Raw genomic sequence first — 23,226 nt, 5'->3', positions numbered from 1 at the left:
CCGCATCATAGAGCCGGGGGCATAAAAATAGGAGGTGCTCAAGTTCATATCATGATAAAGACTCATGCAAGGTTTCATCAATTTATATGAAATACTTTTTGAGCTAGGCGCATCACAAACTTTGGATGGACGCAAGGATGGACAAGACCAAATCAATATGCCCCCTCCACTCTGTTGTGTAGGCACAATAAATGTACCGCCTACTAGGCACCATGAAAATATATCATTATATCAATTCATTGTAACATCAGATATCTTAAGAAGATTATGTTTAATGGAATTTAATAGGGAGTAAGCAGAGACTTCAAGAATTGTGTCTTTACATCTGATATATTGTAACAACAAGGCTTATTGCTTTATGCTATAATGCCAGTTTATTTCAGGAGAGCTGAGTGCTTCAAGGGAGGAAACCATTGCTACCATTAATTATTAGTTTAGGTATGGTTTTCTCCCTTTGTAATTTTATAAACAGGAAGTACCTCAAAAGTTATCTCCCTTTCAAAACTGTCTGCAAAACAAACAAGGTTAAAATTTAAAAAAAAAATTAAAAATCAATGTAATCCTGTGTAAAGAAGATGCCAGGTAGAGGGAGACCCAAGTCTAGAAAGAGACAGAACACTGTCAGTGTGATAGAAGCTGAAAGGTTGTCTTCAATGGAGCAGGAGCCTGAAAGATTGAACATTTTGGGCAGCTCAACTCAAAGGGGTAAAAATAAAATAATTGATTTTGAGAAACTTATCCAGGAATCTTTAGAATTGACACCCCAATGTTCAAATATTGATAATGCCACCCCTGATAATATCTATCCTATTGAATCTAGAAATACAATTCAAAATTTAGATCTGGGTGTTCCAGAAAGGATGAGGTGTGGCGGGGATAATTTTGGTTGCCATGTCCCTGAACCAATCCAAACCAAAATCAAACAACATGAATATGTGAATCTGTCTTTACTATTAAAAGGTGGTACTGAACTGGCTAATTTGCAAGATAATTGTTTTCTTGGGGTCGATGAAGATGGCTGCTTGGTAACAAAGCCTAAGGCATGTTCTGAAAAAATTACATCAATTGAAAAATGGTCAGATGCTTTTTTAATATTTAGTAGCATTTACTTGAGTGCACATCCAGAACAAACTCAAGACTTACTACAATATATGTTTATTATCCGTGAAGCTGCTGGCAAATATAAAGGTGATTTTTGGCGGGTATATGATGAACAGTTTCGTTTATGCCAAGCCTCTCAATTCATGCCATGGTCATCAATAAACTCAGATCTTTGGCTGAGATGTTTCTCTGGTGCTGGTAATCCACCCCTAGCGACAAGGGCACCCGCTCACTCCAAACCACCACCATGCATCGACTTTAACAAAGGGTTTTGCAAGTGGGTTAATTGTCGCTATAATCATGTATGTTCTATATGCTATGCACAACAGCATGGCCTTTGGAATTGTCCAAAGAGAAATTCAGCTGGTCAAAACAGGTCACATTCCTTTTGTGGCCAATTTCGTGGAACACGAGCAGGATCAGGTTCTGGTTGGAGGGGTCAGCGGGGAGCCTTTAGAGCAAACAAATACCAGTAATTTATCATTTAACTTGGCACCCTCTCCTGTCAATATAAGGCAGTTAGAAAGGTACTTATCAAATTATGATCCTTCTGAGGCTGAATTTTTGTTGAATGGCTTTAAATTTGGATTTTCCTTGCAGTATGAAGGCCCTTAGCTACAGATTCAAAAAATCTGAAATCAGCATTAAATTACCCAGATGTTGTACGTAAAAAAATTAATAAAGAAATTTCTTTAGGACGAGTGGCAGGTCCCTTCAAATCACGACCATTTCAAGCTGTCAGGGTATCCCCAATTGGTTTAGTTCCAAAAAAGACCGAAAATAATTTCAGATTAATTCACCATTTATCGTATCTGAAAGGACTCGCCTTAAATGATTTTATCGATCCAAACAATTGCTCAGTACAATATACAAGTTTTGATGCAGCTGTTCGTATGGTGCAGGATTTGGGAGAAAATTTAAGATGGATATAAAAAGCGCCTTTAGGATTCTGCCTGTCTCCCCCAAAGATTTTGAATTATTGGGCTTTCAATTTGACACAGACTATTTTTTCGACAAATGCGTCCCTTTTGGTTGTTCGATAAATTGTAATTTGTTTAACAGATTTGCTGATTTTTTGGAATTTGTGTTTAAAAAGAGAGTAGACAACTCCTCTTTGCTCCATATCTGGATGATTTTCTAGGTGGTGGTAAGGTTAATACAGGTCAGTGTAAACGCCTTTTGAGTAATTTTCAGGAATGCACGGCAGTATTAAACATACCATTAGCAGATGAAAAAACTGAAGGTCCAGTCACAAAATTATGTTTTCTCGGGCTTGAACTTGATTCAGAAGAGATGATTGTTCGTTTACCATTAACCAAGATACAAGATATTTTAGTCATTATAAATTTATTCTTACACAAAAAGAGGTGTACTCTAAAGGAGATGCAAAGTTTAATTGGCATGCTAAATTTTGCGTGTAGGGCAGTGATACCAGGCAGGCCTTTTTGCAGGAGGTTAATCAATACCATATGTGGTCTGACTAAACACTATCAACACTTAAGAATAACAAAAGCAATTAAACAAGACCTACGCATGTGGAAAATTTTCTTTGAACAGTTTAATGGTGTACAGGTGTTTCATGATAGATTTTGGGCAAGTAATGAGGATGTCCAGCTCTTTATGGACAGCGCAGGTGGACAAGGCTTAGGTTTTGGTGTTTATTTTGCTGGAAAGTGGGCTTGTGCTAAGTGGCCTGATGAATGGCATCAAAAAGGTTATACAGTTGATATAACTGTTTTAGAGCTATTTCCAATACTCATAGCTTTGTACATGTGGGGTACTAAGTTACAGAACAAAAAAATATAATTTAGGTGTGATAATATGGCTGTCTGTCACAACATTAACAAAATGACATCAAAATCAGAGCCAGTAATGGTGCTTCTCAGAAACCTGACGCTTAAATGTCTGAAATTGAACATAGTTATTAAAGCAGAGCATGTCTGCGGAGTCAGTAATGTATTAACGGATGCCTTGTCACAATTTCAGATGGAGAGATTCCACATGTTAGCCCCAGAAGCAGAACCAGAGCCACACAAGGTCCCAGTCCATCTTTGGCAGATATTCAATCTAGAGCTAATAGATTAATTCTGTCTAGCTTATCAACTAATACCAAAAAGGCCTATAACACAGCAATGATAAATTTTAATGCTTTTCGAATGCAATACAATTTAGCCAGTCAATGGCCAGTACCTATAAATCATCTGCTTCTGTATATTGCCTATTGTTTTGAGAAAAACTATGCTCCTTCTACTATAACAACATATGTTGCAAGTATACGTTTCATTCATAAACTAAAAGGGATGGTTGATATCACAGAAAATTTTGTCGTTAAAAAAATGCTGGAAGGCTGTAAACGGCTAAGGCCGCGGGTAGACTTCAGGGCTCCAATATCCCTTAAAATGCTTAAAGCAATTGTGGCTACGTTACACAATGTATGCTATTCGGACTATGAATGGCAACTCTTTAGTGCAGTTTTTTATCTAGCATACTTTGGCCTTTTTAGGGTAAGTGAGTTAGTTGTGTGTTCAACGACTGCCTTGCATAGAGCTCTTATGAGGAATGATATTTCATTGGAACAAAACTCGAAAGCCATACTAGTATGTTTAAGGGTTACCAAAACCAGACAAATGGGCATGCCTTTAATAGTGAGAATCCCAAATAATGATGAAACAACAGAATGCATTAAAGCAATTGAAAATTACATGTCATTGATTCCAGCTGGAGCAAGTCATTTCTTTTGTCATACTAGCAAATCCCCCCTAACAAGGTATCAGTTTTCTGCAGTCCTCACCAGAGCATGTCGACAGGCAGGTTTTCATTCACACATGTTTAAAACTCATAGTTTTCGCATTGGCCGTGCAACTGATTAGGCAATAAATGGATACCCTGCGGATCTAATAAAGCAAATGGGTCGCTGGTCCTCTGACTGTTACTCCAGGTATATAAGGCTTCGAAACCCATAACGTTTTGTAACCTAAGATATCAAACATCACTTGATGTATCTTAATTGTATTACAGATATCTGGATAGTGGGGGATTCCCTTGTTAGATGGGCAGGGCGTCAGTTTTCCCAAATGCAAAGGCCGAGTTTCTGTAACAATATCTCATGGGATGGAACTAGTGGGTTGAAGCTAGATGGTCTACATGCCAAGTTGCAGTATGGGCTAATCCAAGGCAAGGACCCTAAAATTATTTTTGTACACGTTGGGGGAAACAATATAATCAATACCAATCAATGTAAAATTGTAAGAAAACTTAAAACTGAATTCGAATATTTATTTTCTAATTTCCCCAGATCACTTATTGTCTGGACTTTCATACTACCTCGTTTATCCTGGTCATACAATAATCAATCAGCTGTATATAATCGTAACATGAATAAGAAACGTTTATCCATTAATAGACAAATGTCAAATTTTACCCTTAATCATACAAATGGCAGGGCTCTTAACATGAAATCTAAAGATACTCAAACTCAGGGTTTCTATCATACCGATAAGGTCCATCTATCAAATGTTGGAAATGAAATGTACATTCTTGCTATTGGTGAGGCAATTACACAATTTCTTAGTTCTTCTGGTACAACATTTCTTGAACATTAGGTCTGAATTTTGGCGGACAAATTGTCTTTCTGCGTCAATTTGTTGTGGTGGAAAATTCTAGGCTGCTGGGGATTAGATGGTGTCATTATTAAACTTGTCTCTATCTGCACACATAATTCATAATTTATTGTACACTTTAACTTTATACAAATAAGCATTATTATATTGCGTTGGCTACTTCCCTTCATATGGCACAATGGGTACATTGTTGATGACCAATGCGGGACAGATGCTAATGTTGTATATTTTGTTTCACATTTCTGGGTCAGCTCGGAACATGCGGGCTCAGCTGCATTTAAGGAGATGTAATAATAAAATGGAGATCTTATTTTACTCTGAGCAGTATCAGTAGAGCGGAGATATATTATCAGCAGAGCGGAGATATATTATCAGTAGAGCGGAGATATATTTGGCTCAGAGTATAGACCATATTTTGTTTAGAGCTGAGACTATCTATTATTGAAATTTTACAGTGGAAAATTATCTGTACAATTATTAGGGTTGCATAACCACGACTGATAAATATTAAGCACAATGACACTGTCTGATCCTCGGCGGTCTTGAAGTTTTCCAAACTTCCTTATGACATTCACTGGTAACTGATGATCAAAGGTATTTACCTTATGACAGGAACTATGTGTTTGACGATCAGGGGAAGTTTTTACACACTTATTTGTCATTGCGGTCGAAATATGCCGTTGTTTAAATCTTTAATTATAAAAATGCCAATTGATATGTTTGTGATGTGGGAGAAACCTTATAATGTGAAAAGATTATCAAAATGCAATTTACTTCAGTTGTTCTTATTATTCACTGTCCAAGTTCATAGTGCTAAAGGATCAGATCACAGCTTCTATCTTGAAATAATGACATCCTTATATCTGGAGTTTACTGTGCTTGTTTGTAAACACTGGACAGGGTCAAATATTTGAAAGAGGAGTATTTAATCAACAGGTTCCTGGAGTTTTAACAAGTACCAACACCATCATGAAGGGATTGTGGTGGTTCCAGGTAAGTTGCATTTCCTACAAGTTCTTAACTTGTGACATTTAAGTCTGGAGTCATGCACTACATTCCACCCCATCATTTCATGTGAGGGGAAGGAGGTTTTTAAACACAAAAATGCTTTTATGGAGGAATACATACTTGTCCTTGGTATTTTATGGTCCCTGGAATCAGCTGATATTGTGCTGCTGACACTGTGGTTACTATCCACCCTGTATAATCTACGTGAGTCATGTGACGTGTCGAGACTCATTGATTCCAGGTTGCCATTCATCTCCTCCACTGAATTTGTGAGTCCATCATCTGGACGCCATATGAGCAAACTGAAAAGATACATTATCATAACTGTGAAATCTCACTGATACAAAATTTATCTTACAGATAAGACATCTTTTTCCTTATGCTATTTACAGATGTAGCCAAAACCTAGACTGAAGGGTATGTTCCCCAAACAAGAGGGCCATGATGGCCCTATATCGCTCACTTGTGATCACTGCACTTAAGGACAAGTCTTCAAGGTCAAAAGATCATAATGGAAATCAATCAAAAGAATTATGAGAAAATATAGTTGAAATTTTCTTTAAGTAACTTTAAAAACAAGATTTGAAAACTTTTTGTAGAGGTCCACTAGGCAATGCTACATGTCAAATATCTAAGCTCTTCTGGTTTATTTTTAGAAAATTTTGAAGATTTTTCTATGTACAATCAAGTAACCCCATGGGGCAGGGTCAATTTGACCCCAGGGGTCATGATTTGAATAAACTTTGTAAAAGTCTAATAGGCAATGCTACATGTCAAATATCTAAGATCTAGGCCTTCTGGTTTATTTTTAGAATTTTTTTTTAAGAATTTCCTATGTAAAATCAAGTGACCCCTAGGGCGGAGTCAATTTTGACCCTGGAAGACAAGGTTTGAACAAATTCTGTAGAGGTCCACTAGGCAATGCTACATGTCAAATATCTAGTCTCTAGGCCTTCTAGTTTATTTTTAGAAAATTTTTGAAGATTTTCCTATGTAAAATCAGGTGACCCCTGGGGCGGGGTCAATTTTGACCCAGGGGGTCATGATATGAAAATTTTTTGTAGAGGTCCACTAGGTAATGCTACATGTAAAATATCTAAGCTCTAGGCCTTCTGGTTTATTTTTAGAAAACTTTTGAAGAGTTTCCTATGTAGAGTCAAGTGACCCCTAGGGCGGGGTCAATTTTGACCCCCGGGTCATAATTTGAACAACTTTAGTAGAGGTCCACTAGGCAATGCTACATGTCAAATATCTAAGCTCTAGGGCTTCTGGTTTTTGAGAAGAAGATTTTTTAAATATTTTCCTATGTAAAATCAAGTGACCCCTGGGGCGGGGTCAATATTGACCCTGTGGGCCATGATTTGAAATTTTGTAGAGGTCCACTGGGCAATGCTACATGTGAAATATCTAAGCTCTAGGCCTTCTGGTTTATTTTTAGAAATTTTTTGAAGATTTTCCTATGTAAAATCAAGTGCCCCCTGGGGCGGGGTCAATTTTGACCCCGGGGTCATGATTTGAACAATTTTAGTAGAGGTCCACTAGGCAATGCTACATGTCAAATATCTAAGCTCTAAGGCTTCTGGTTTTTGAGAAGAAGATTTTTTAAGATTTTCTTATGTAAAATCAAGTGACCCCTTGGGCGGGGTCAATTTTGACCCCGGGGTCATGATTTGAACAAAATTGGTAGAGGTTCACTAGGCAATGCTTTACACCAAATATCTAAGCTCTAGGGCTTCTGGTTTTTGAGAAGAAGATTTTTAAAGTTTTTCCTTTCGGTTGCCATGGCAACCAGTGTTCTGCATAGAATTCAATTCTTTGAACAATTTTGAAAGGGGGCCATCCAAGGAACATCCCTGTGAAGTTTCATCAAAATTGGCCTGTTGGTTTAGGAGGAGATGTTGTTTAAAGGAAAGTGTGGACAAATGTACAATGGACGGACGGACGGACGGCGGACGGTGAGCGATCACAATACCTCACCCTGAGCACTTTGTGCTCAGGTGAGCTAAAAACTTTTGTTTTGCTTTTTGACTGTTTCTCAAAAACAGGCGCTGTCAGCAGGGAAAATGCATTCCACTATTTTGATGCTTGATAGTAAAACAGGGCACATTTGAGGAAACTAAAACTATCACCAGAGTGATTAATAATACCCCAAGTGTGGAAGAGAATGTGAAAAGTTTTACTTTAAGTCAAGTCCATTTAATAATAACAGAGATAGAGACAAAGAGTATTAAAACATTAACTAGAATTTCTCAGTATAAAAGGAAACAACTCCTGGTATATTTCTGCCAGAGCAATGCATCTTGTGGGTGATGATGTGGAACAACTATTTCAAGACTGAATCAAGTGTATTTGGTAATAATGGTAAGAGTGAAAGTGTATAAAACTGTAACCAGAAATTCTATATAAAAAGGGGACACAATTCATAAAATATTGGTGCCAGAGTTATGGACCTACTGTCATATGATATGAGTGATGATCAGAAACCATTATTTCAAGTTTAAAGCAAATATATCAAGTAACATATATAAAGTAAATATGCATCTGAACTTTAACCAAGCTGCAGATGTTGATGCCTGGTTGAGTACAACAGCTCTCCATTAACTTCATATAGTCACGTTAAAAAACCCACTCACACAGTTGCCTTGGTTTGTCTCAGTCTGGCTATGTCACTCCATTCTTGACAAAGCAAAAAAAACAACCCATTTATTATCCCTAAATTAAAAGTAAGAAACTTACTTATGTGGAATGGTATTTTTGAAGATGTCCAACATACAGACACATGTACTGTCCCATGCCTCCTTGGTGAACTTGGTACCGTTAGAAATGACTAGATTTTCTAAACAGTTGGTACCAGACCGTGCCAGCTGCTCATTATCTACAGAGGAGTAAAAATATACATACAATTTATGCAAGTTACAAAGTATACAAATTATTATTAAACACTCTACTTCGTGTCATTTAAATGGTTTAGTGTCTTTATTGTGCAAAAGGTTCTAGATGAATTGCAAAACTGATTTGTTTTGGCAAGTGACACAATCTATGTCATCAGTATTAATGTTCTGATCTAAACTATGGATGTACCCCTCCTGGTATGTTTCAGGTGTGCTTGGTTGCTTGGATAGAACCTCTTAAGTTCGAGAAGACCTTACATGAAAGAGTCTGATACTACCAGCTAGGCTTGAAACCACAGAAGTGAGGGGTCAGTGATTCTATATCTCAATTAACTTAACCAATTTGTCTTGTTGGGACGTCTTTCCATTTTCTAATATTAAAGGAAGACCCCAGGTGCCTCTCCAGTCATAATTTCAGATACGGGCCACATGGGTAGGACCACTGACATTCCAAAGCCAGATAGATGGCTTCCTCACATGATAATACAAGCTGGGATTAAACCAACAGGGGTGAAGGGAAAATAATTTGAAGTTAGTGACCTAAACCACTCTCCTATGAATACAGTAACCCTGCTGTAAACTATTAACAACAATGAGAACAACATACCTTGTTGAACACACCATATGAGTTGTTGGTAAAGTTCATCCAGTAGTAACGTGTATAGGACATCGTAATATTGTGTAAACACATCTATGATGGCATATAACGCATGATTACATGTTGTAGTCATCCATTCAGATTTCTATAAATGAAAGAATAATACAAATTTTCAACACATTTTACCAGTGAACTAAAAAACAAATAGTCATTAGTAGAAGAAATTTAGACACAAGTACAGAACAAGATCTTGACGTTACAAGGGACTGATTTTTTAAGGGTATCCATTTCTGCAATGTAACAAAATATTTGTACAAGCTGGCCCTACTTTAAACAATACTTCAAGGAGTTTTACCCCTAAAAATGCTCTAAATCTTTCCAGCTTGTTTGCAATAAAGTACAGAAAATTAAAACAATTAACAGATTTTTTATTTTACAATGGACATGGTTAAGCTGTTATACAGATATTAAAAGCACTACGTGTCACAACATGGACTTTTCTATACCTTGAGACCTGATTGTGATACTACTGTATATCGGTATAAACATATTCCATAGTACTCATAATACTTGTTAAAGGTGTAAGGTGCTGAGTATAGTTTGTTTTTATGAAGCACCTGTTAGAAAAAGCTGGTGGCAGACTTTGTTATGAATTTTAGTTGGAAGAAGGTCAATACCGGTAGTCACATTTTTTAAAAGTTGAAGATTTCTTAGTTATAACAATACTGTTCCATCCTACAGACTAGTCCCTAAATGCTGAATTCAGAAGATAAATAACATTTTTATAATAAACAAAGTGTAATTGTTATTGCAGGTCACCTTGTGCCTAATGCTCAGGTTAACTACAATATCTCAGGTACATCAAAGAGCATGCTATACTCCATGCTGATATATTAAGACATGTCATAGAAAACTATGTTGTACACTACAGAGATGTAAGTATAACAACACTGAAAATACACTCTTCCTGACACCCTCCCCCACAACCCCCAGGCTCCCCTAATACTTTCATCCCAGAACTTCCAATTTACACAAGTTTGCAAAATAGAGTCTAGAAGTATAACTGTAGAATCAACAGAAAAAAAATCTTCATAGTTACATGATGGTTAAGACTAAATGTTGTGCTTAGCAAAAAAAAAAATCCCAAGAGAGAGAATTTACAAACAAACATGCCAATTTGCCAAACTCACAATATATGCCAATCACAGCAAATTACTTATAACTTTTAAAAAATTCTACTTATAAATCAGGCTAGTCATCAATTTTCTCAATTTTAACTTATTTACAGGCCATAACTCTGCAAAAACTGGCTGCTAGATTTTATACTGGTACTGTGTCACATTCCACATAAGTACGGTTGAGATCAAAGGAAAATTCTTTAGTAATTAAGTGGACACCATCATTTTTCATAATTCTGATAAATTCAAGAGCCATAACTCCAGAAATATTAATACAAAAAGGCTGGAAATGAAACTTTGACAGGCTTTTATACAGAGTTACAAAGTCTGTATCAATCTGACTTAGTTCCAAGAAAAATAGTAACTGAGTAGACACTGAAATTTTTCACAATTTTGAGTAATTCAAGGGCTAGATCTCCACAGCAGCTATGACAATCAGACTGTATATCAAATTCGGTGAAGATATTATCTTCATTAACAATCTGACTAAGTTAGGTTAACACTGGATAAGAACTGTGTTTGTTTGTTCAGGGGTTTAACCACATTTTTCAACAGTATTTCAGTTATGTAACGGCGGGCAATTAACCTAACCAGTTTTACTGGATTCTGTACCAGTACAAACCTGTTCTCCGCAAGTAACTGGTTACTAGCTAGTTACTGAACTTGGTTGATTTATTATTCCCATAAACAGACTAAGTTTGGTGGGCACTGGATAAGAACTGCTCATGTCAAAGAGCAGACAACTTTCTTGGACTTCGCAAGATGCCTGCATGTTGCTGTGAGTGATCACATATGTCCCATTTGGCAGGCGTATAAAAATGGTTGGTTGGAAGGGAAGCCTAAACCGTTATCTTACATCTCTGTAAAAACACATGCTAGAGAATCATTTTCAAAACAACATAATCTTTTCTATAAGCTAATGTAAAGACAAAAGTGGGTAGTAATATATGTAGTACCAGTACACTTCTACAACAAGAGAGTAAAAACTGTTTTAGAATCTACTTGATACGTTAATCCAAATATCTGATTATGTTTTGTTTTCCCCCATATGTAATCACTGATTACTTCACTAGCCCAGCATACTCGTTAACAGCTACTAACAGTTCAATTTATTACATGTTTTTCAGTAAATTATGGAAAACAAGAGCTCGTTGAACACGAAATGCCCCCCCTTGATGCACAAGGAACAGAAATTATATGCTCACTGTAAACAAAAGTTCTACCATTCTGGTTTAATCTGACCTTGACCTTTAACCTATTAACCTAACAAGAGATTACATAGTGGTCTTGGCACCATCCACTGAGCCATTTTCGAATGTTCCAAATTTCAAGACTAGCTCAAGGTCAAAATCAAGGTCAAATTTCATTTCGGTACAAAACAATGTGTATATGGTCCAAATTGGAAAGCTGTCGCTTGAGAAATGTGAAAGCAGGTCACTAGATCAATTTCAAGTTCGAAGTCCATTTCCGTAGACAGAACTATGCATGTGCTTCAAATTTGGAGATTGTAGCTTGAGAAATTTGAAAGAAGGTAATAGATAAAAATCAATGTCAAATTTCAAAATTTGGATTTTGAACACAAAAATATGGATGCGGTCCAAATTTGAAGCCTGCAGCTTCAGAAATGTGAAAGTAGGTCATTAGGTCAATCTCAAGATCAAAGTTCATTTCGGTACACAAAACTATGCATGTGGTTCAAATTTGAAGGCTGTAGCTTGAGAAATGTGAAAGTAGGTCACTAGGTAAAAATCAAGTTCAAATTTTATTTTGGAACAAAAAACTATGCATGTGGTCCAAATTTGAAGCCTGTATCTTCAAAAATGTGAAAGTAGGTCACTAGGTCGATAACAAGGTCAAAGTTTTTTTCGGTACACAAACCTATGCATGTGGTCCAAATTTGAAGGCTGTAGCTACAGAAATGTGAAAGTAGGTCACTAGGTCAAGATCAAGGTCAACTCATGTCAAGGTTCATCTTGCCACTCAAAACTATACAAGTGGTCCAAATTTGAACAAGCAAATTCGATGAATTGGAATCCCCCGCCGAAAGGGTCAGAGGTGAGGAATGGCAAAAAAATATATCCAGCAAAAAGTTAAGAATGTTACCAAGAAGCAAATAATTTCATTAGTCAAAATCAAATTAATAGAAAATGAATGGTTTGTTTGTGGGGGGGGGGGGGGGGGGGGGGGATACAACAGTTTACATGTTGATTATAAATATTGATAGAAAATGAAAAATGAAAAAACAAAAAAACAAAAAAAAAAAATGGGGGGGGGGGGGGGGGGGGGGGGGGGGGAGTGACCAAGGTAAGGTGGCGACCAGGTGTAGGTACACAACATCACATGTTTATAATAAATGTTCATGGAAAAGAATGAAAGAAGTTTAATGAAATTCTTCCCATTGGTTGGTTTGTTATGTACATGTGGATTTTTAAACAATTAAAGGGCAATAACTCTATGGAAAATTGACCAATCGAAAAAAAAACTTGAAGGGCATCATCGCAGTATCTTGGTTCATGTCTATTTCAAGTTTGATGAAATTCTACCTGCTAGTTACTGAGAAATGGCTGCAGACGGACATTTTTCATTAAATCAAGGGCAATAACTCTGAGGGAAATTGACCTATCAAAAAAAAAACTTGACGGGCATCAGCGCAGTATCTTGGTTCATGTCTATTTCAAGTTTGATGAAATTCTACCTGCTAGTTACTGAGAAATGGCTGCAGACGGACATTTTTCATTAAATCAAGGGCAATAACTCTGAGGGAAATTGACCAATCAAAAAAAAAACTTGACGGGCATCATCGCAGTATGTTGGTTCATGTTTATTTCAAGTTTCATGAAATTCTACCAAGTAGTTACTGAGAAATGGCTGCGGACGGACGGACGGACGGACGGACGGACGGACTGACGGACGGACAACGCCATTTCAATACCCCCCTCCCGATTTCATCGGCGGGGGATAATGATGTAAGTTATGGACATGAAGATTCTAAGTTTTTACCTATATAAGTCTATATGAACCATATGACCCCTGGGGCGGGGCCATATTTGACCCTAGAGGGATAATTTGAACAAACTTGGTAGAGAACCACTAAATGATGCTACATTACAAAATATCAAAGCCATAGTCTTTGTGGCTTGGACAAGAAGATTTTCAAAGTTTTTCCCTATGTAAGTCTATGTAAACCATGTGACCCTCAGGGCGGAGCCATATTTGACCCTAGGGGAATAATTTGAACAATCTTAGTAGAGGACCATTAGATGATGTCATATACAAAATATCAAAGCCCTAGGCCCTGTGGTTTTGGACAAGAGGTTTTTCAAAGTTTTTTCCTATATAAGTCTATATAAACCATGTGACCCTCGGGGTGGGGCCATATTTGACCCCAGGGAAATAACCTGAACAATCTTGGTAGAGGACCATTAGATTTTGCTACATACCAAATATCAAAGCCCTAGGCCCTATGGTTTTGGACAAGATCAGAAACCGTTTAACTGTTCCTGGCCAATGTGACCTTGACCTTTGACCTAATGACCTCAAAATCAATAGGGGTCATCTGCTGGTCATGGCCAACCTAACTATCAATTTTCCTGAAACTAGGCCCAAGCGTTCTTGAGTTATTGCCTGGAAACCATTTCACTGTTCCTGGTCACTGTGACCTTGACCTTTGACATACTGACCTCAAAATCAATAGAGGTCATCTGTTGGTCATGAACAACCTCCCTATCAACTTTCGTGACTCTAGGCCTAAGCGTTCTTGAGTTATCATCCTGAAACTGTTTTACTGTTCAGGGTCACTGTGACCTTGACCTTTGACATACAGACCTCAAAATCAATAGGGGTCATCTACTGGTGATGACCAACCTCCCTATCAACTTTCATGATCCTAGGCCCAAGCGTTCTTGAGTTATCATCCGGAAACGGATTGGTCTACATTCTGACCGACTGACATCTGCAAAACAATATACCCCTCCTTCTTCGAAGGGGGGCATAAAAAGTGAATCTAAAAATTTCACAGCAAAAAATTCACCAAATAGGTTAACTTCATTAAAATCATTGAAAAGACATGAAATAAAAAGAAAATTTGTTTGCTTCACATGGAAAATCTTTATTTGGAACATAAGATCTGATATTTTCATAAACGGCTTTGCCAAAAGTAAAAGTACTGCATTTGGTGTCCATACAGTGAAAGATATTCTGATCTTACATAGAAACAAACAAATATCCTCTATACTTTCTTTATACAGTTGAAAGTTAATATCTCTAACTCGCATAATTATCTCAAAATTCTGGCTATCCAAAAACACATGCACAAATATTATTTTAAGTCAAATTTTGGTCGATCTCTTGGAATTCGAGATACATTTCAACTGTATGTGTAAGAAATGTGAAGTTATCTAAGTAAAAGTATATGAGACTTGCTACTCTTTCACATGTGTTTTGCAGTTTAAATATGCAATCATTAGAGAGGTTGGATATTTGTGAATGTTTCCATTCTTTATTCCAACAATAAGTATCTGAGGTGTAAAAATTTAGAACACTGCAATTTTCACACAATCTAGCTGTACACCTGAAATTTGTAATTGCAGAACCTACATCCAAAATTTAAAATGTGTAGGTTAACGCATACAGAATGGCACTCACAATTAAGCTGTATGCACTTATGTTCTTGCAGAACATAAATCTGAAGTGTAAATCGTGTAGGTCAACATGTAAAGATCAATTTGATTACATATATATATATAATTTTTTTTTAGCAAATAGTTTTTAACTACTGTACATAATATGAATTTTTGAAAAAAATAGTACACATATGTGTCTTGAAACAGCAACCATTATATCACTTTCTGAAGGCAAAAGTCATTCAAAACAGCATAATATATTTTAGCAATCCTGTCTTCATTTAATATTTCTGAAATTTAAAGTTGAGAAAATAAACAATTAAGGAACTGACTAATGTCAGTGAATTCGACCAACGTATCAGTTACCATGGACAAAAGGAAGATGTCAGGTACACCAAAACCAAAGGAAAACTTAAAACTTTTTTCATTCTCACTTATAAAGGATGAATCAAAGTCAGAAGTTCATGCAAAACTATGGGTAACCATGACAACATCAGGGTGTCCCCTCCAATTTTTCTAGACAGCAGCCAACAATACAACCCATAAGCCCTTCCATACAAAAGGGAATAGGAAATAGTCCATCATGTATCACATTCATTTAAATTTTTCATGTAAAGCATATCTGAGTTTCAATTTAAGTTACGTAGAACATCAATTACAGTTTTAATCCCAGGCTTGAGTAAGCGTCTGGTTAGAACCATCCAAAATTCCACAAACCCTTCCTGATGTTTTCCTTAGATGAAAAAAAATCAACTTCCTCTTTGAGAGTCCAGCTAAAATCAGTAAGGGGCAATATTTGGATTTTCAATCTAATCCAAAGAAAAAAAAGAAATGCAATACAAACAGTGAAAAGGAAATATTGTGTGAAAAAGTAGCAATAAGTATAGTGTGTAGCACTACCAGAACAACTTACCCAGTGGACTTGCTGACTTGGGCTCATTTCATGCTAATTGTGACAACAATGTTACAAATTGGGTCATTTCTTATACTTAACAATATTAGTGATTCAGAGGCATAAATTATATAGACAAGAATGCCATTAGGGGCCTAAGCTGCTCACGCTACATTGACCTTTAGACCATGAATATATGTTATACCAACACTGTGCTCTGAAAGGTAACAATTGTGTCTGGTGTTATTTTGACCAACAGTTTTAGAAGAGATTTTTAGCAAAAATGTTAATGCAGGTCAATCCACCTATACTAGCAGTTCATCCTGAACCCTTGGTTCTGGTGAGCTAAAAGTTGTCATCATTACAAGTTCCTTAAATTGTAAACATATGCATTTACACTATTCTATCAGGATGACTATAAATCATGCGCTGTGAGGCCATAACAAAGCTATAATAACCTTTTGTTTCTACAACAATTATTTTGCTCAGTTTAAAACAGTTTTTGAAGTTTGATTTTGGTATAAAAGTGTTCATTTAACAGCATTTCAAATCTAAATTTTTAACTATTTCAAATTAATTTTCTACCATTAACAGTTATTGTCAACTTCTCCTCATTAAAAGAAGTAAAGAAGATGACCTGAAAGGCAATGCTTTTGGATCACAAAGTTACTTTGCCAGCTATAGAACTAATATAATAATTTATTAAACAGAAGTTTTTCTAGAGCATTCCACTCTCTTCTTGCTTTAACTTTCCCCAGAAATATTCAAATCAAAAATAAAACCACTGAAATTAATACCTCAATTTAAAGTAATTAACAAATAAAATTAAACAAAAAACAATTGATAAGTTTATTATGGCCAACAGCTACTATTGTGCAATTTATATATACAGCCACAAACATATCAAAATTTACACTATTAACTAAAGCTAGGAAAAAAAGAGGTTAATGCGGATCAATCAAAAATATATCAATGTTATATTCTGGGTGACAATCGAAAGAAGAAAATATATACAAGTCAAACTGTTATAAAAATTAAAACACTATATGTATAATGTGAAATATCAAATGAAAGAGAAAGAAAATAACAGCCATTAGATGACAAACAGTGAAAGCTATATTATGGAATATTTGGGAAAGTACTAACTGCATCAGTAGGTAAAGCACCTACTAATATTATGTTCTTCTTTCTTTCATGAAATAGCAGAAAATTGAAGATTCATTATCTAAGCCTTCCCATACAGAAAATATAAATGCGTACATGTAATGAAATCTTACTTAAATTTTTGTACAAATTCAGACTATTCAATATCAATAAACTAAATGCATTTAATAACATATACTTTGAAATCAGGCCTTCAACTGATTTATCTCACCATTTTAGAAGTGCATTACAAAGAACATGTCAACAATTTTCAATCTAAATTGTAAATCATTGTTTGTTTTGGGTTTAATGCCATTTTCAACAGTATTTCAGTAAATCTTTGAAACTTCAAGAAATGGAATATAGAACATGCCTGTATTAAACCAAAGATTTATAGTCGTCTAAAACATGTATTTTACTGGAATATAGATGATACCGTTTACCCACACTAGATATGTTTTATTCAATTTTTACTTTTTGTTTGGAAATTTTGTGCGACTCTGAACTTTCACTGTTTTCATCCTGGAGTTAATTCAGTGAAACAAGCAAATTAGTTACCTGAACATAATAATCATCCTAGACAGAAAATATACCGTGAAAAATAGTCGTGTGACATTTGTGAGGAAAATTACATAACATAAACATAAAATTGTAGTAAGAATAATATGACATGAGATAAGATGACAACATCAACTGTTAAAGCATGGTCAACAGGTAAAAGAACAATGGAATACAGAGAAACACCACCTAACTTCCCACAGGATAAAAGCCCACACCACACCCAAACCCCTTTTTTTTCAATTTGATGAAGGTGGAAAAAAAAAACAGCTGTCAGAAGACTTAGCCTGCTCCACTGTTTCAATGCTGGGTAGTGACATAGGGCATATCTGACAAAACTAAAGCAAACACTTCAGTGAATAATGTCCCCAAAATGCTGCTTTGACAAAGGAAACAAATATATTTTATGTGTGAAGTTGCTTCTGAATAGAGGAGATGAATTCAATTAAGTGTTGGTAGGTATGGGTGGTATGGGCACCCCCCCCCCCTCCACCTCTGTCCATCCCAGAAATGACACACACATCTACACTTTATGGGTGACAATGTGGAACAACCATTTCAAGTTTTAGTTAAATCCAGAGATACAACGAAAAATTTCTGCCATAGTACTGGAGCTTGTGTCATATGATATAGGTGACAAATAAGGAACAACTATTTTAAGTCTGAAGCAAATCCATCAAGTCATAACAGAGAAAGATAAAGTGCATCAAAACTTTAACCAAGGCCTCCATGTTGATGTGAACACTGCTGCAGCATATCATTAGTGCCTTAATTCTTTTAACTAATACTGATAATTTTGTAAGTTAAAAGTTTCTATTCAGCAAATAGGAATTCTGTTCATTTAACAGAAACTGAGCATAGGCAATTTTCATAATTTCATTATTCTTTTCTTAGCCTGAACTCTTTCTTTTGGAAATTTTTGGGGAAAAAACACATACACACATAAACAAGAGCTGTCTCCATAGGATGACACATGCCCCCGATGGCACTTTAAATGAATAGTTATGGCCGATGTTCGAGTTTAGGACCTTTGACCTACAGAGCTGGGACTTGCACGCGACACATCGTCTTACTGTGTCACACATTTATGCATAGTTATTTTAAAATCCATGCATGAATGACAAAGATATGGACCGGACACGCCCATCAATGCACTATCATGAACAAGAGCACCGCCTTGCGGGTGCTGACGCTCATCTGATTTTTTTTGTATAATAGAAATATTGTCCTACCCATGATTTCCTAAGTCTAAAAAGGGCCATCACTCTTGCAAAAAGCAGGATAGAGTTATGTTTCGTGATGTACAGTGTCCACTTATGATGGTGAAAAACTGTTGCAAGTTTTAAAGCAATAGCTTTGATAGTTTATGAGAAAAGTTGACTTAAACATAATATTCAACCAAGAAAATGATTTTTCTAAGTCCAAAAGGGGCAATAATTATAGCAAAAAGCAGGATGGAGTTAATGTTGCTTGCTGTACAGGGTCAGCTTATGATGGTGAACAAGAGTTGCAAGTTTTAAAGCAATAGCTTTGATAGTTTAAGAGAAAAAGTTGACCTAAACATAAAACTTAACCAAGAAATCTGATATTTTCTAAGTCCAAAAGGGGCCATAAATCTTGCAAAAAGCAGGATGGAGTTATGTTTCTTGCTGTACAGGGTCAGCTTATGATGGTGAACAAGTGTTGCAAGTTTTAAAGGAATAGCTTTGATAGTTTAGGATAAAAGCTGACCTAAACATAAAACTTAACCAAGAAAACTGATTTTCTAAGTCCAAAAGGGGCAATAATTCTTGCAAAAAGCAAGATGGAGTTATGTTTCTTGATGTACAGGGTCTGCTTATGATGGTGAACAAGTATTCCAAGTTTCAAAGCAAAAGCTTTGATAGTTTAGGAGAAAAGTTGACCTAAACATAAAACTTAACCAAGAAATCTGATATTTTCTAAGTACAAAAGGGGCCATAAATCTTGCAAAAAGCAAGATGGAGTTATGTTTCTTGCTATACAGGGTCAGCTTATGATGGTGAACAAGTATTCCAAGTTTCAAAGCAATAGCTTTGATAGTTTAGGAGAAAAGCTGACCTAAACATAAAACTTAACCAGGCAACGCCAACGCCGACGCCGACGCCGACAACCGCTCAAGTGATGACAATAACTCATCATTTTTTTTCAAAAAATCAGATGAGCTAAAAAAGACCTTTAACATCTAAGTGTGACCTTGACCTTTGAGCTACGGACCTGGGTCTTGCGCATGACACGTCGTCTTACTGTGGTACACATTCATGCCAAGTTATTTGAAAATCCATCCATCGATGACAAAGATATGGACCGGACACGCCCATCAATGCACTATCCCTTAATGTCTAAGTGTGACCTTGACCTTTGAGATACGGACCTGGGTCTTGCGCGCGACACGTCGTCTTACTGTGGTACACATTCATGCCAAGTTATTTGAAAATCCATCCATCGATGACAAAGATATGGACTGGACACGCCCATCAATGCACTATCCCTTAATGTCTAAGTGTGACCTTGACCTTTGAGGTACGGACCTGGGTCTTGCGCGCGACACGTCGTCTTACTGTGGTACACATTCATGCCAAGTTTTTTGAAAATCCATCCATCGATGACAAAGATATGGACCGGACACACCCATCAATGCAATAACCTTTAATGTCTAAGTGTGACCTTGACCTTTGAGCTACGGACCTGGGTCTTGTGCGCGACACGTCGTCTTACTGTGGTACACATTCATGCCAAGTTATTTGAAATCCATCCATCGATGACAAAGATATGGACCGGACACGAAAAATGCGGACAGACAAACAGACCGACAGACTGACAGACCGACAGACGGTTCAAAAACTATATGCCTCCCTTCGGGGGCATAAAAAAAGATTTCTTGAACACATGAAAGGAAAGTGTATTGACAATTTAAACAGAAATAATTTTTTTTCCTGCTTGGCCAAATATTTGAAGCTAAATGTATCATTTTTACTTCCCAAACAATTAAAGTATCACAGCAAATTTCTGAACAGTGTTAAATGGAATTAATACAAAAAAAAATACAAAAACAGAAACAAAAAACATTCCTGATAAAAAAAAGCAACAACTACAGTGTCTCATCAAACAAGAGGACCATGATGGTCCTGAATCGCTCACCTGTTCCCACATGACCCAGTTTCAAGTATGACGTCGTTTTTTCTATTATTTGACATAGTGACCTAGTTTTTGAGCTCATGTGACCCAGTTTTGAACTTGACCTAGATATCATCAAGATAAAAATTCTGACCAATTTTCATGAAGATCCATTGAAAAATATGGCCTCTAGAGAGGTCACAAGGTTTTTCTATTATTTGACCTATTGACCTAGTTTTCGAAGGTACATGACCCTGTTTTGAACTTGACCTAGATATCATCACAGTAAAAATTTTCACTAATTTTCATGAAGATCTATTGAAAAAATATGGCCTCTAGAGATGTCACAAGGTTTTTCTATTTTTATACCTACTGGCCTAGTTCTTGACTGCACGTGACCCAGTTTAGAAACTGACCTAGATATCATCAAGATGACATTCAGACCAATTTTCATGAAGATCCATTGAAAAATATGGCCTCGAGAGGTCAAAAGATTTTTCTAATTTTAGACTTACTGACCTAGTTTTTGACTGCAGTTGACCCAATTTCAAACTTGACCTAGATATCATCAAGATGAACATTCAGAACAACTTTCATACAGATCCCATGAAAAGTATGGCTTCTATAGAGGTCAAAAGGTTTTTTTATTATTTGACCTACTGACCTAGTTTTTGAAGGCATATGGCCCAGTTTCAAACTTGACCTAGATAGCATCAAGGTGAACATTCTGACCAATTTTCATTAAGATCCATTCAAGATTATGGCCTCTAGAAAGGTCACAAGGTTTTTCTATTTTAAGACCTACTGACCTAGTTTTTGATTGCAGTTGACCCAGTTTCAAACTTGACCTATATATCATCAAGATAAACATTCAGACCAACTTTCATACAGATCCCATGAAAATTATGGCCTCTAGAGAGGTTACAAGGTTTTTTCATTATTTGATCTACTGACCTACTTTTTGAAAGCATGTGACCCACTTTCTAACTTGACCTAGATATCATCAAAATGAACATTCTGACAAATTTTTTTGAAGATCCATTCACAAGTATGGCCTCTAGAGAGGTCACAAGGTTTTTCTATTTTTAGACCTACTGACCTAGTTTTTGACCGCACATGACCCAGTTTCAAACTTGACCTAGATATCATCAATATGAACATTCAGACCAACTTTCATACAGATCCCATGAAAAATATGGCCTTTAGAGAGGTCACAAGGTTTTTCTATTATTTGACCTCCTGACCTAGTTTTTGATGGCACATGACCCAGTTTCGAATATGACCTAGATATCATCAAGGTGACCATTCTGACCAATTTTCATGAAGATCTTGTGAAATATATGGCCTCTAGAGAGGTCACAAGGTTTTTCTATTTTTAGACCTACTGACCTAGTTTTTGACCGCACATGACCCAGTTTCAAACTTGACCTAGATATCATCAAGGTGAACATTCTGACCAATTTTCATGAAGATCTTGTGAAATATATGGCCTCTAGAAAAGTCACAAGGTTTTTCTACTTTTAGACCTATTGACCTAGTTTTTGACCGCACGTGACCCAGTTTCAAAATTGACCTAGATATTATCAAGGTGAACATTCTGGCCAATTTTCATGAAGATCTTGTGAAAAATATGGCCTCTAGAGAGGTCACAAGGTTTTTCTATTTTTAGACCTACTGACCTAGTTTTTGACTGCATGTGACCCAGTTTCGAACTTGACCTAGATATCATCAAGGTGAACATTCTGACCAACTTTCATAAAGATCCCATGAAAAATGTGACCTCTAGAGTGGTCACAAGCAGAAGTTTACGCACGGACGGACGGACGGACGCACGACGGACACTGCGCGATCACAAAAGCTCACCTTGTCACTTTGTGACAGGTGAGCTAAAAATGATTATTTCATTTTCAGTAATATTTAATGATGACCTCACAAAAGAGTTTATTAAATGACAAGAGCTGTTTGTAATATACATATGCCCTCACCATGATGGCCTGTTGGAGGAAATTGGGTTTGTAATTTTGTATTTGGTCACCTTGACCTCTGACCCAATGACCTTATAAACAATAGAGGCGGGGGGGGGGGGGGGGGGGGGGGGGGGCGGGGGGCATTTACTGACTCCTGGTAATTATCCTATTAAGTGTTCTCCAGTAATTGATCAGAAGCCGTTTTCAATCTCAAGATTATGTTGACCTTCACCCTTGATGTTCAGACCCCAAAAAGAATAGTGGTCACATCCTATAAAACTGACAGCCATAAGCCGAAAAGTACTCCAGATTTTGATCAAAAACTACTCTCAGTTTCAAGGTCTTCCTGACTTTGACTTTTGACATACTGACCTCAAAAAATATTAAGAATCACCTATTGACCACAGGCAACAAACTCTTTGAAATTAAAATGATCTAAGCAAAAGCTTTCCTCAGTTATTAAACAGAAACTTGACCTTTGACCTGACCCATAAAACATACAGGTCATAAGCA

General features: G+C 36.5%; 1 protein-coding gene across 10 annotated transcripts in view; it reads right to left on the bottom strand.

Moving 5' to 3' along the window:
- Positions 1–23,226, bottom strand: part of LOC123525920 (brefeldin A-inhibited guanine nucleotide-exchange protein 1-like) — a 100,045-nt gene that overhangs the window by 20,869 nt on the left and 55,950 nt on the right. For 5 of the 10 annotated variants that reach the window (XM_053537864.1, XM_053537863.1, XM_053537865.1 and 2 more), the window contains 5 exons: positions 17,612–17,629; positions 15,932–15,964; positions 9,228–9,363; positions 8,466–8,604; positions 5,850–6,031 (listed from right to left, as the gene is read on the bottom strand). In XM_053537864.1, coding sequence (XP_053393839.1) covers positions 5,850–6,031; positions 8,466–8,604; positions 9,228–9,363; positions 15,932–15,964; positions 17,612–17,629 — 508 coding nt within the window. The remainder of the gene's footprint in view (positions 1–5,849; positions 6,032–8,465; positions 8,605–9,227; positions 9,364–15,931; positions 15,965–17,611; positions 17,630–23,226) is intronic. The other 5 variants (XM_053537871.1, XM_053537869.1, XM_053537872.1 and 2 more) reach the window with 3 other exon arrangements.

The sequence above is a fragment of the Mercenaria mercenaria genome, chromosome 3, assembly GCF_021730395.1.
Source record: "Mercenaria mercenaria strain notata chromosome 3, MADL_Memer_1, whole genome shotgun sequence".
Classification (NCBI taxonomy): Eukaryota; Metazoa; Mollusca; class Bivalvia; order Venerida; family Veneridae; genus Mercenaria; species Mercenaria mercenaria.
This window is presented reverse-complemented; position numbering and strand designations above follow the sequence as displayed.